Source organism: Oryx dammah, unplaced genomic scaffold, assembly GCF_014754425.2.
Source record: "Oryx dammah isolate SB20612 unplaced genomic scaffold, SCBI_Odam_1.1 HiC_scaffold_4, whole genome shotgun sequence".
Taxonomy (NCBI): Eukaryota; Metazoa; Chordata; class Mammalia; order Artiodactyla; family Bovidae; genus Oryx; species Oryx dammah.
This window is the reverse complement of record NW_024070188.1, coordinates 54,632,974-54,644,861: the sequence shown is the minus strand read 5'-3', so window position 1 is coordinate 54,644,861 and position 11,888 is coordinate 54,632,974. Positions and strand designations below refer to the sequence as shown.

General features: G+C 39.5%; 1 protein-coding gene across 2 annotated transcripts in view; it reads right to left on the bottom strand.

Moving 5' to 3' along the window:
* LAMA2 (laminin subunit alpha 2) overlaps positions 1-11,888 on the bottom strand; it is a 676,446-nt gene that overhangs the window by 414,104 nt on the left and 250,454 nt on the right. For both annotated transcript variants that reach the window (XM_040238873.1, XM_040238874.1), the window contains exons 5-7: positions 11,572-11,751; positions 7,635-7,724; positions 5,589-5,706 (exon numbers count right to left, since the gene is read on the bottom strand). In XM_040238873.1, the coding sequence (XP_040094807.1) occupies positions 5,589-5,706; positions 7,635-7,724; positions 11,572-11,751 (388 nt within the window). The remainder of the gene's footprint in view (positions 1-5,588; positions 5,707-7,634; positions 7,725-11,571; positions 11,752-11,888) is intronic.

Sequence of the window (11,888 nt, the reverse complement as noted above, 5' to 3'; positions counted from 1 at the left end):
ATTTTCCCCCTTGTCTGGTTTGTTGCAAATAGCTTCTTCAGTTTGTTGGCTTTTGATTTAGGATATAGCACTGGTGCTGTATTAATGGAGAGTTTTCAAACTTTATTCTAGGGAAGTATATAATCACAAATATAAATCACTAGGCATGATATGGAGTTTTATATCTTTAGGACAATGCACAAGAATTCTTAAAAATCTTACTGTAAAAATATATTGCAAGAAGCCGTCAAGATTTCTGCTACCAGTGTAACTAGAGAGAAATGCAGAGGAATACAAATTTATTCTCACATTATTTAGAACTTGTATTGCTGACTGTACTTATAACCATGAGCTAAGGCAGGTAAAGACTGATGCTTGAGAAGCATACACTCCACGTATGAGGGCCCCCTGCCTACAGCTCTGGCTGCTGTTGACAGGTCCTGGACCTGCACATCTTCCCTCTAAAGCCTCAGAGGACACAGAGAGTACCTACTCACAAACAACCATTTTACACTCTGCCATCAGCAGTTTGTTATTTCATCAAATATTCATGACACATGATAGAAACTGTTAGTACAGGCTTAGCAATGGAATACATACCCCTTGCACTTTATAGATACACCCTGCCTCAAATAAGCTAGATTGATAAAATCCAAATTAAAGTCAAGTGAATTAGAAGGAAATTATTCATTTTATCTTTCTTTCTGGGAGAGATGGGAGGTTGGGCTTCCCTGGTGGTTCAGTGGTAAAGAATTTGCCTCCCAATGCAGAAGACACGGGTTCAATCCTTGGATTGGGAAGATCCCCTGGGGAAGGAAATGGCAACCCACTCCAGTATTCTTGCCTGGAAAATCCCATGGTTAGAAGAACCTAGCAGGCTACAGCCCATGGGGTCACATAGAGTTAGACACAACTTAATACAATCATTGTAGGTTGTGATTAAACAACAACAATTCATTTTATAGAGGGATTTGTCATGCTGCAGAAAGATGTTTCTAAATCTTCAGAGATGACTGGAACACCACTCAGCTTGGAAGCTAAAATTTTCATATAAACTCTTATGAATATATATATATCAACAAAAGCATGATATATACAAGGTTTTATGGTTAAAAACCCTATCATTATTTTGTAGATTAAAAAAAATTTTTTTTTCAGTTTGAAAATCCAACCTCCCATCTCTCCCACAAAGAAAGATTAAATTGTTTTATGATAGCAGTATTTTAAAAAATGTATTGAGTGGCAAGTGTAAATTTTCTTTTGTGATGCTTTGTCTATCCCTATGGCTAATAAATTGGATCCATCCTTTCCCTTTCTTTGTTTAAAGAGATACATACTAGTGGAGAGTGGTGAAGGGTTTTGCAGATCCACTTAACATTGCATTATGATTACTGTGTGACAGAAAGTCAGAGACAACAGGAGGAATCCCTACCCTCAAATGATACTCCCACCTGTAACTGCTGATATTCCAGAAGCAGAAGAGAAATTTATTAAATTTAAGGAAATTTAAGAAGAGATATTCATGGTGTCATTCAACTTAAACTCAGCCTTAGGAATGAAAGTCTGCTCTCAACTGGGAGAAGTTGTGGAGATCCTGAGGGATCATCAGGAATGGAGTTGGGAGTAGAGGAAAAAAAAAACAAAACGTTGGTCATCTGATGCAATTAAGGTTTATCCCTTTACACCACTGCGTAGTAGGGCCCTATTCCTCCAGATACCTCTCAAAACAATGACTGATTTCTAACCCAAAATATCTTCACAAGCACACAGACACAAATCAAAAAGCAAAAGAGGTAAGGGCAGAAAACTAAGAGACTCAAGACATTGATAGTACATGCAGAATCTCCGGCTTAAAAGATAATGTATAGTTAGGAAATATTTTATGACTAAAGTAATTTTAAGGACCTATCATGTCTGATACATGATACATGACAAATACATTTTATTCACTTCATATATAAAGTTGGCATTAGTTTAAAATGTTTGCCAAGCTTGTTTTGGAGGCCATAGATACCTCTTGAACTGAAAAAATGTGATTGGGACTGATTTGTTAAAATACTATTTGAATTCAATTGAATCGGGCTTTCTGGCTAGTTGGGATTTATAGTTCCACAGAAATTTTTGTTTTTAGGTCTCATCTTGGCCTGAATAGATCTCCAGAACAAAGGTTTCTTTAGCATGCCTGTCACCATTATGGGACAGTTGGCAATACTAGGCTACAGATGACAATATAAGTCATCTGTTATGTTTCTTGGGTATTTCCCTTCAGGAAAAACTGGACATATGGGTTGTTTTCAAAAATGATAACACTCAATATTAAAGTATAAATGAGTGCTTATTGGCACATGTTTACATAGCCAGTTGTTTTTATGATTTCTCATTGCTGGCTCTTTCTTGGTTGTCACTGTCCAATAATTACTAAATCAGTTCAGTTGCTCAGTCGTGTCTGACTCTTTGTGATCCCATATATTGCAGCACGCCAGTCCTCACTGTTCATCACCAACTCCCGGAGTTCACTTAAACTCATGTCCATTGAGTCGGTGATGCCATCCAGCCATCTGAACCTTTGTCGTCCCCTTCTCCTCCTGCCCCCAATCCCTCCTAGCATCAAAGTCTTTTCCAATGAGTCAACTGTTCGCATGAGGTGGCCAAAGTACTGGAGTTTCAGCTTTAGTATCATTCATTCCAATAAACACCCAGGAGTGATCTCCCTTAGAATGGACTGTTTGGATCTCCTTGCAGTCCAAGGGACTCTCAAGAGTCTTCTCCAACACCACAGTTCAAAAGCATCAATTCTTCGGAGCTCAGCCTTCTTCACAGTCCAACTCTCACATCCATACATGACCACTGGAAAAACCACAGCCTTGACTAGATGGACCTTTGTTGGCAAAGTAATGTCTCTGCTTTTGAATATGCTATCTAGGTTGGTCATAACTTTTCTTCCAAGGAGTAAGCGTCTTTTAATTTCATGGCTACAGTCACCATCTGCAGTGATTTTGGAGCCCCCCAAAATAAAGTCTGACACTGTTTCCACTGTTTCCCCATCTATTTCCCATGAAGTGATGGGACCAGATACCATGATCTTCGTTTTCTGAATGTTGGGCTTTAAGCCAACTTTTTCACTCTCCACTTTCACTTTCATCAAGAGGCTTTTTAGCTCCTCTTCACTTTCTGCCATAAGGGTGGTGTCATCTGCATATCTGAGGTTATTGATATTTCTCTGGCAGTCTTGATTCCAGATTGTGTTTCTTCCAGCCCAGCATTTCTCATGATGTACTCTGCATAGAAGTTAAATAAGCAGAGTGACAATATACAGCCTCGACGTACTCCTTTTCCTATTTGGAAACAGTCTGTTGTTCCATGTCCAGTTCTAACTGTTGCTTCCTGACCTGCATATAGGTTTCTCAAGAGGCAGGTCAGGTGGTCTGGTATTCCCATCTCTTTCAGAATTTTCCACAGTTCATTCTGATCCACACAATCAAAGGCTTTGGCGTAGTCAATAAAGCAGAAATAGATGTTTTTCTGGAACTCTCTCACTTTTTCGCTGATCCATCAGATGTTGGCAATTTGATCTCTGGTTCCTCTGCCCTTTCTAAAACCAGCTTGAATATCTGAAGTTCACGGTTCACATGTTGCTGAAGCCTGGCTTGGAGAATTTTGAGCACTACTTTACTAGCATGTGAGATGAGTGCAATTTGCGGTAGTTTGAACATTCTTTGGCATTGCCTTTCTTTGGGATTAGAATGAAAACTGACCCTTTCCAGTCCTGTGGCCACTGCTGAGTTTTTCAAATTTGCTGGCATATTGAGTGCAGCACTTTCACAGCATCATCTTTCAGGATTTGAAACAGCTCAACTGAGATTCCATCACTTCTACTAGCTTTGTTCATAGTGATGCTTTCTAAAGCCCACTTGACTTCACATTCCAGGATATCTGGCTCTAGGTGAGTGATCACACCATCGTGATTATCTGGGTCGTGAAGATCTTTTTTGTAAAGTTCTTCTGTGTATTTTGCCACCTCTTCCTAATATCTTCTGCTTCTGTTAGGTCCCTACCATTTCTGTCCTTTATCGAGCACATCTTTGCATGAAATGTTCCCTTGGTATCTCTAATTTTCTTGAAGAGATCTCTAGTCTTTCCCATTCTGTTGTTTTCCTCTATTTCTTTCTATTGATCACTGAGGAAGGCTTTCTTATCTCTCCTTGCTATTTTTTGGAACTCTGCATTCAGATGCTTATATCTTTCCTTTTCTCCTTTGCTTTTTGCTTCTCTTCTTTTCACAGCTATTTGTAAGGCCTCCTGAGACAGCCATTTCGCTTTTTTGCATGCCTTTTTCTTGGGATGGTCTTGATCCCTGTCTCCTGTACAATGTCATGAACCTCTGTCCATAGTTCGTCAGGCACTCTGTGATTGTCACAGACACCATGTCTAATAGTAGCATTTTATATTATTATTAATGTGAAACAACACATTGAAAATATTAATGGATTGCTAAATAGATATTCTTTCTCCACTCATTTGTTTTCTTGCCCTCTCCCAGTTACCTTCTCTCCTATTTTTCACAACTACTGTCCCCAAACCCTACCCTTTAATAAGTATAACTAATCAATCAGGGGCCTTCTTCTTCCTAGATAATAAAATGAGTCTAAGCTTTAGGGTATGATCTCTCCCCTCTGGTTTTCTCCATTTATTAGATGACAGGTATTCAAAAGCTACTTACTAGGGGAGGAACTATATAAAAGGGGAATAGGCAGAGAATCTGCAGCTATACTGGTTTGATAACCATTTTATAAACATACCTATTTAGAAGGGTAATCTCTATATCCAGTAGGTTTTACTGTATGTTTATTTACATTTCTCTCTCCCTCTCTATGTGTGTGTGTGTACTATTACTAAAATAGTAATAATTTGTTACTATTAGTTTAAAATGTCTGCCAAGCCTGTGTTGGAGGCCATATACACCTCTTGAACTGAAAAAATGTGATTGGGTGATTCACTTAATGTGATTCACTAAAATGGTAATGTTTGAATTCAGTTAAATTGGGCTTTCTGGCTAGTTTAGATTTATAGTTCAGCAGAAGTTCATATGGGGGCTTACCTGGTGGCTTAGACAGTAAAGAATCCGCCTGCAATTCAGGAGCCATGGGTTCAATCCCTGGGTTAGAAAGATCACCAGGAAAGGAAAATGGCAACCCACTCCAGTATTCTTGCCTGGGAAACCCCATGGACAGAGGAGTCTGGTGGGCTACAGTTCATGGGGCCACAAAAGAGTTGGCCATGACTGAGTGACTAACACTTTCAGAAGTTCATATATGTTACGCTATAAGCTTCAGATTCACCCCTGATAACAGTATGTGTATATTATGCTTTTATCTACTTCTCATAATTCTCACATAGCGGTAAATTCATAAGTGTTTTGTAAATATTTGTCAAAAAAATAAAATCTTGAAAACTCTAAAACAGGAGAGTAAAAGAGCTTCCAGCTACTGTCTTGGATAAAATGCATATGAATTTGACACATGAGTTTACCTGAAATCAGTATGTGTTTATACCACCTGTGCCCCAGGAAAGGAAGACTTCCACATGGTGTTGGACTGTCTGGAACATACCTTCACATTCAGTTTTGGTCAGAAAAGTGCCTGCTCTCCAAGGTTTTTGATGGAATCCAGGACAGCACTGGTCACAGCTATCACCACACGTGTTATGCTCGCATTCACAGCGGGATTTCTAGTAAAAAAAAAAAAAAAAGCAGGGCACATGGTGGGGAAGCATACTTTCAGCATTCTTTGGAACCATAAATGAGGGGCTTCTCCTGAAAGGTAGAATGAAGACAAGAGAAAACATGGAGACTCTGTACCAAAATCTAAAACTCCTGTCAGTCTGGGAAGGAAGAGGTTCCAGCAGCAGGAGTGATGAATATATTTGATCAACATCAGCTTTAGGAGGGAGGTTCAGGCTGGTACTGGAATCACTGGGCTCAGATGAGCAGAGAATGAAGGCCCAATCAGGAGTGGTCTTGAAGACTAGAATCACTTCTCTGATTCTTGAGATCCACAGGTTTTCTGGGTTGGATGTATCCATTTTAAGGTTTCCATCAAAGTACTATTAACATTGGAAGGACTGATGCTGAAGTAGAAGCTCCAGTACTTTGGCTACCTGATCCGAAGAGCTGACTCACTGGAAAAGACCCTGATGCTGGGAAAGATTGAGGGCAGGAGGAGAAGGGGGTGAGAGAGGACGAGATGGTTGGATGGCATCACTGACTCAATGAGCATGAGTTTGAGCAAGCTCTGGGAGTTGGTGATGGACAGGGAAGCCTGGTGTGCTGCAGTGCCTGGTGTTGCAAAGAGTCGGGCATGACTGAACAACTGAAGTGAACTGACTATTAGCATTTAGCATAGGAAGAGGGCAGAGAGTAGATGGTTAGGCATGGAGAGGCAGGGATAGAGCAGAAATCTAATACTCCAAGCCTGAATCTCCTGTCTGCAAGTGTTTTGAGTACAGTCTTATTTCACTGCATGGAACCATCCTTCCAAGGCTGCTGTGCAGGTTCTCAAATCATGGGAAATACTGCTCATCAGCACATCTGATAGACAGTGCCCACACCCTGCAGAAAGCAGGACCACAACCTTGTGAAGAAAACTATGCCAGGGATTTGAATCTTCCCAAGTAATACATGGATGGAGGAGCCTGGTAGGCTGCAGTCCATGGGGTCGCTGAGGGTCGGACATGACTGAGCGACTTCACTTTCCCTTTTCACTTCCATTCATTGGAGAAGGAAATGGCAACCCACTCCAGTGTTCTTGCCTGGAGAATCCCAGAGACGGAGGAGCCTGGTGGGCTGCCGTCTATGGTGTCGCAGAGTCAGACATGACTGAAGCGACTTAGCAGCAGCAGCAGCAGGTAATACTATGATCCATTACTCAGAAAACTAGCTTTGAAAGAAATATCATTTGCATTACAGTTGTAGTAGGAAAAAGTATTTACCTAGGTAGCTATATTCACTGATCTCACTATCCAAAATATTTCTACCATACATAAAGTAGATGATTCTGTATTTCACCAGATTGTTTATGCCTGAGAAAAACAGATACTCATTCATCTTCTTTGCTTAGGTTATGTTCACTTAATACATTGTCATTAATGAAAAATGCAACCCAAAACCATTCCAGCATTTTCTGGCCTGGCGATTTCAAGCTCTCTTGAATACTCTCTTTTACTCTACTCCTTACTGCCCCATCTTACCTCGGTCTCTGGTTCCATGGTCATTTATATTTACTTCCAGGTACATTTTTCATTTGTTTGCATTAATATTTTTTGATGAAAATTCATAAAAGAAACAGGTTGATTGATGACAGGCATTCTCTAAAGCTAAATCATGCAGCAGGCTGTCATAGCTAGAGAGGTTTCAAAATAGATAGACTGGTTTGGAGCCTTTTTGGGAAAAACTAATCTGTTTTCTGATACTGTAATGGCTCCCTTCAAAGTCTATCATCCTAACTGCCAGCTCTATTTCACCCTGGCATGGCTTTCTGTTACACCGTCTAAGTGGGGACCTGACACCCATTCACAGCGTCCCTGCCAGCAAAGCTTCTTGTGAAGCATTTTACAGTTCAGAGCTTCATTTTACCTAAGCAGCCTAAAAATATACATACATTTGTCACTGGATCAAGTGGACAAGCCCTGGCATGACCGTAGCAGATGCACATCCCTCCAACCGAAATATCCTTGACCGAGTAGTAATACTGCAAAAAGCAATCCAGAGAGAAATCCTGTTAAGATTACTGCAAGGTGGAAGGAGCATTCAGTTAAAAACTTGGCTTTATGCTTCTACCGTTAGTTGGACGCTGTAGAGAACAACTGAAGGCTCACAAGAGTATCCAGTAACTCCTCACATTGAAACCATGGCCCAGGGGCAGAATGCCTCTATAGTTTATGTTAGGTGGGCATTTTAGAAATTTATTTCCCACAGCAACATAAAGTGCTGCACAGTACACAAACTCCATACTGGAGCATTTATTATCGAAAGCAAACTGTTATGGGGTGGGGGAAACAAGGACAATAATTCTTCATAAAAGTTGAAAGACAGAAAACCTCTTTTATTACCATTTTAGGAATGCCAGTGTTCACGAATCATATGCAGACTGTTCTACTTAATGAATTTGAAAAGAATCAACAAATGTAAGGGAAATGGTGCTCATGAGGACACATTTCTTAAGTATATCAAGAAGCACATGAAAAGTAATTAACTACAAGACTGGTTTAATATAATGCAAGACGTAAACTAGATGTGCAGAACACTATTTCTTCATTATTATGTTAAAATGTCCATGCAATTACCTTCCTGTTTAGGTTAACATAGGACTGCCTCAAATTATTTTCATCTACCTAGCTATTTTTGAAAGGTTACTCATAATTTATACAACTGGACAATTAAAATTTTTTAACTAATTTGTATATCACAAGTTATAGTTAGTTGTGAAAGTATTTCATATTACCTTGTGGAATCCAAATAGCCATCATGGTGGTAGATAGTTCTATTATTCCAATTATTTACACTAAACACACAAACACATATTTAGTGAGAATAAATAGATGGATACAAATCTGAGTTCCCTGACTACAAATTCTCTTTTCTAATTTACTTCTTTTTTAAACATTTTTTTTCTTTTTGTTTTTGCTGTTTATATACAGTAGCTTTTATAATATTTTGTGTTACTTTATCTTACTTGATATACTTACACCTCACACTATTGTAACTTGCAAGGAAGTTTAGATTTAATTTAGACGTTAAACTCTGCTTTTCACTAACTTCATCACCTAATAATACAGATACAAACAGGCATAGTTGCTCAGAAAGCTGATACAGAAGTTTTGTAGATGTTTTTAAAACTGCAACATTTGCTTTAAATATAAATGTGTAATGCTTCATTTCTAAGTCATGAAGAGTTAAAATTCAATATCCCATTTTTATATATTTAATTTATATGTAGGTTTACAGAACTTGAGTACTTTAAAAAATATAATTATATGTTGAACTTTACTGCACTATATTAAAGGTTCATATACAATGAAGTTACAAATAATAGATGTGCACCCCAACACCCTCTCTGCCTTCAGCAAAAGATGATAAAAGGAACATGTTTACTTCCATTGATTTTTTTCTTTGATAGATATACTGTCGGGAAAGATTAAATTTCACTTCAAAATTATTCAGTCTTCCTTGGTGTGTATTTTTAAGTCATGCCAAAATTATAATTAAAAGTGATTTTTTAATAAGTGAAGAATCTAAACTTTGCTGTAAAATAATGATGACTTTTGCAGAAGACAATTTGCAACAGATTGAAATATAACACAAGTCAAAATTATTCCAGGTTTGGAAAGGGCACTATAACATCCAACATGTCTTGTATGAGGACATAAACTTTAAAAGTTATTTTGTAATGATGGAGAAGTTAGGTGTGAGGAAGTTAAGCAATGAGAAAATGTATGAGGAGTCCTCACATATTTGTGAAAAGCACTGCCCTTCAATATTCAGTCTGTAGGGTCAGCACTTTGCTAACTGGTGGCAACAGTTGAACCCCAGTAGGGTCATTGTGGAACAATGTTTTGTCTCACAATCTCAGTTTCTCCCTACAATTCTCTTTTCTCCTTTGCTTCTAGTCACACAGTAGATATTCTGTTTGCATGTATTTGATTTATGGATTTACTACTGAACTGAGTCTCTAGCTAATACTGTCTTGGTTGTATACATGCATAAAAGGGAGATGACATAAACCAGAGAACCTGGCGGGACATGGATAGGAGGAAGCATAGTTATGACTCATAGCAACCTGAGCTATAAAGAAAGCTGAGTGCCGAAGAACTGATGCTTTTGAACTGTGGTGTTGGAGAAGACTCTTGAGAGTCCTTTGGACTGCAAGGAGATCCAAGCAGTCCATCCTAAAGGAAATCAGCCCTGAATATTTATTGGAAGGACTGATGCTAAAGCTGAAACTCCAATACTTTGGCCACCTGATTTGAAGAGCTGACTCATTTGAAAAGACCCTGATGCTAGGAAAGATTGAGGGCAGGAGGAGAAGGGGATGACAGAGGATGAGATTGTTGGATGACATCACAGACAGGAGTTTGGGTAGACTCCGGGAGTTGGTGATGGACAGGGAGGCCTGGCGTGGTGCAGTTCATGGGGTCGCAAAGAGTCAGACATGACTGGGCGACTTAACTGAACTGCCTGAACCTGGGCAGGTCATCTATGTCATAATCTCTCAAATTTCTGTTTGAAAACAACACTTCTACTAGCTTCTGTTTCCACTGATATAACTATTTTTTCCCCTGATATTCAATTCATAAAGGAAAATAAACGTGTATACAGTCAGTTTTTTCCCTAATATCTGTATTCTTTTGAACTAGAAGTGCATTGTGATTCATTAAAGAAGCATGAAACTAAATTATTTATTTAGATAAAATGGTCCATGGACCAGTGGCATCCATCAGTTCAGTTACTTATCACCTGCAAAATTGTTAGAACTGCTGTTTCTCAGTTCTGTCCTAGATCTACTGAATTCAAATCTGCATTTCTACAACATCACCAGTTGATTCCATGCATATTAAAGTTTATCAGGATGTGATGTGGTGTGAGTGTCTGCCTGTGTGTGTATATGTACTGAGTCATGATATAAAATGCATTTCTTAGTGTGGGTTACAAGCCCACAAGGCCAATTATAATAGTAGTACAGATAACCCAAGGTGTGGAAAAACTAACTTTGTCCTCAAAATCAAGAGAATAAACTAGGCAGTATGAGCTCCACCGTACCAAGAGGAAACTAAAGTTTAGAAATGTTAAAAAGTTTGATATTTGTTACACATCTAATAAGTGGCCCAGAGTTTGAATTTAAACAAAGGAAGGCCCATGAAATTTTAAAGTCTTTCATTCCCCCACTGAAAACTATTTTTAAAAACTATTTAACAGACAATTATGGAGGAAGGAAATGCCACCCCACTCCATTATTATTGCCTGGGAAATCCCATGGACAGAGGAGCCTGGTGGGCTATAGTCCGTGGGGTTCAAAGAGTCAGACACGACTGAGGGAGGAACAGGTGCTCCCCAGGGCCCCAGAGCTTTTGATGGCAGAGCCAAGGACTGTGGCTGAGGACTCCCAGCTCCCAGGCCTCTCTCACTAGATACAAGCATGGAAAACTAGAATCTAAATTACACCTGATGGCTTTCCTGGTGGCTCAGTGGTAAAGAATCCCCAGTCTGGGAAGACCCCACGTGGCAGAGCAGCTGAGCCCACGCATCACAGCAACTGGGCCAGTGCTCTAGAGCCTGGAAGCCGCAACTACTGAGGTCTGTGGGCACCAGAGCCCGTGCTCTGGAACAAGAGCAGCCACCGTGGTGAGAAGTCTACGCCCCGCTACTAGCGAGTAACCCCTGCTCGTGGCAACTAGAGAAAAGCCCACGCAGCATGAAGACCCTGCACAACCATACATGAATAAAATCATTAAAAAAATTTTAAAAAACCATTTAACAGACTATTAAAACAATAGGCCCAATATTATTCACAGATTCCAATATGATTCCTCATAACTTACTCTGCGGGTGACAATGGGGTCAATTTCTCTTGGGTCTTTGTGAGCAAACATCATCAAATCGGCATTCAAGGTGCGGATCCTCTGAAGCCTCAGGCGAATATAACGAGCAGAGGTAAATTCTAGCAGTTCAGGAGAAGGATCATCAGCACTCGGTCTCCCATTGATCAGAGAAATATGAATCTACACAATTTGGGAAATAATTTAACAATTAAGGTTACCAAGACCTACATATCTGGTTTTATTTAACTTTTCTTAGACCAACAGTCAAGCTCCCCTTCTCTCAGTTAGGCAGATACAGGTTCATATGTACTAGAATG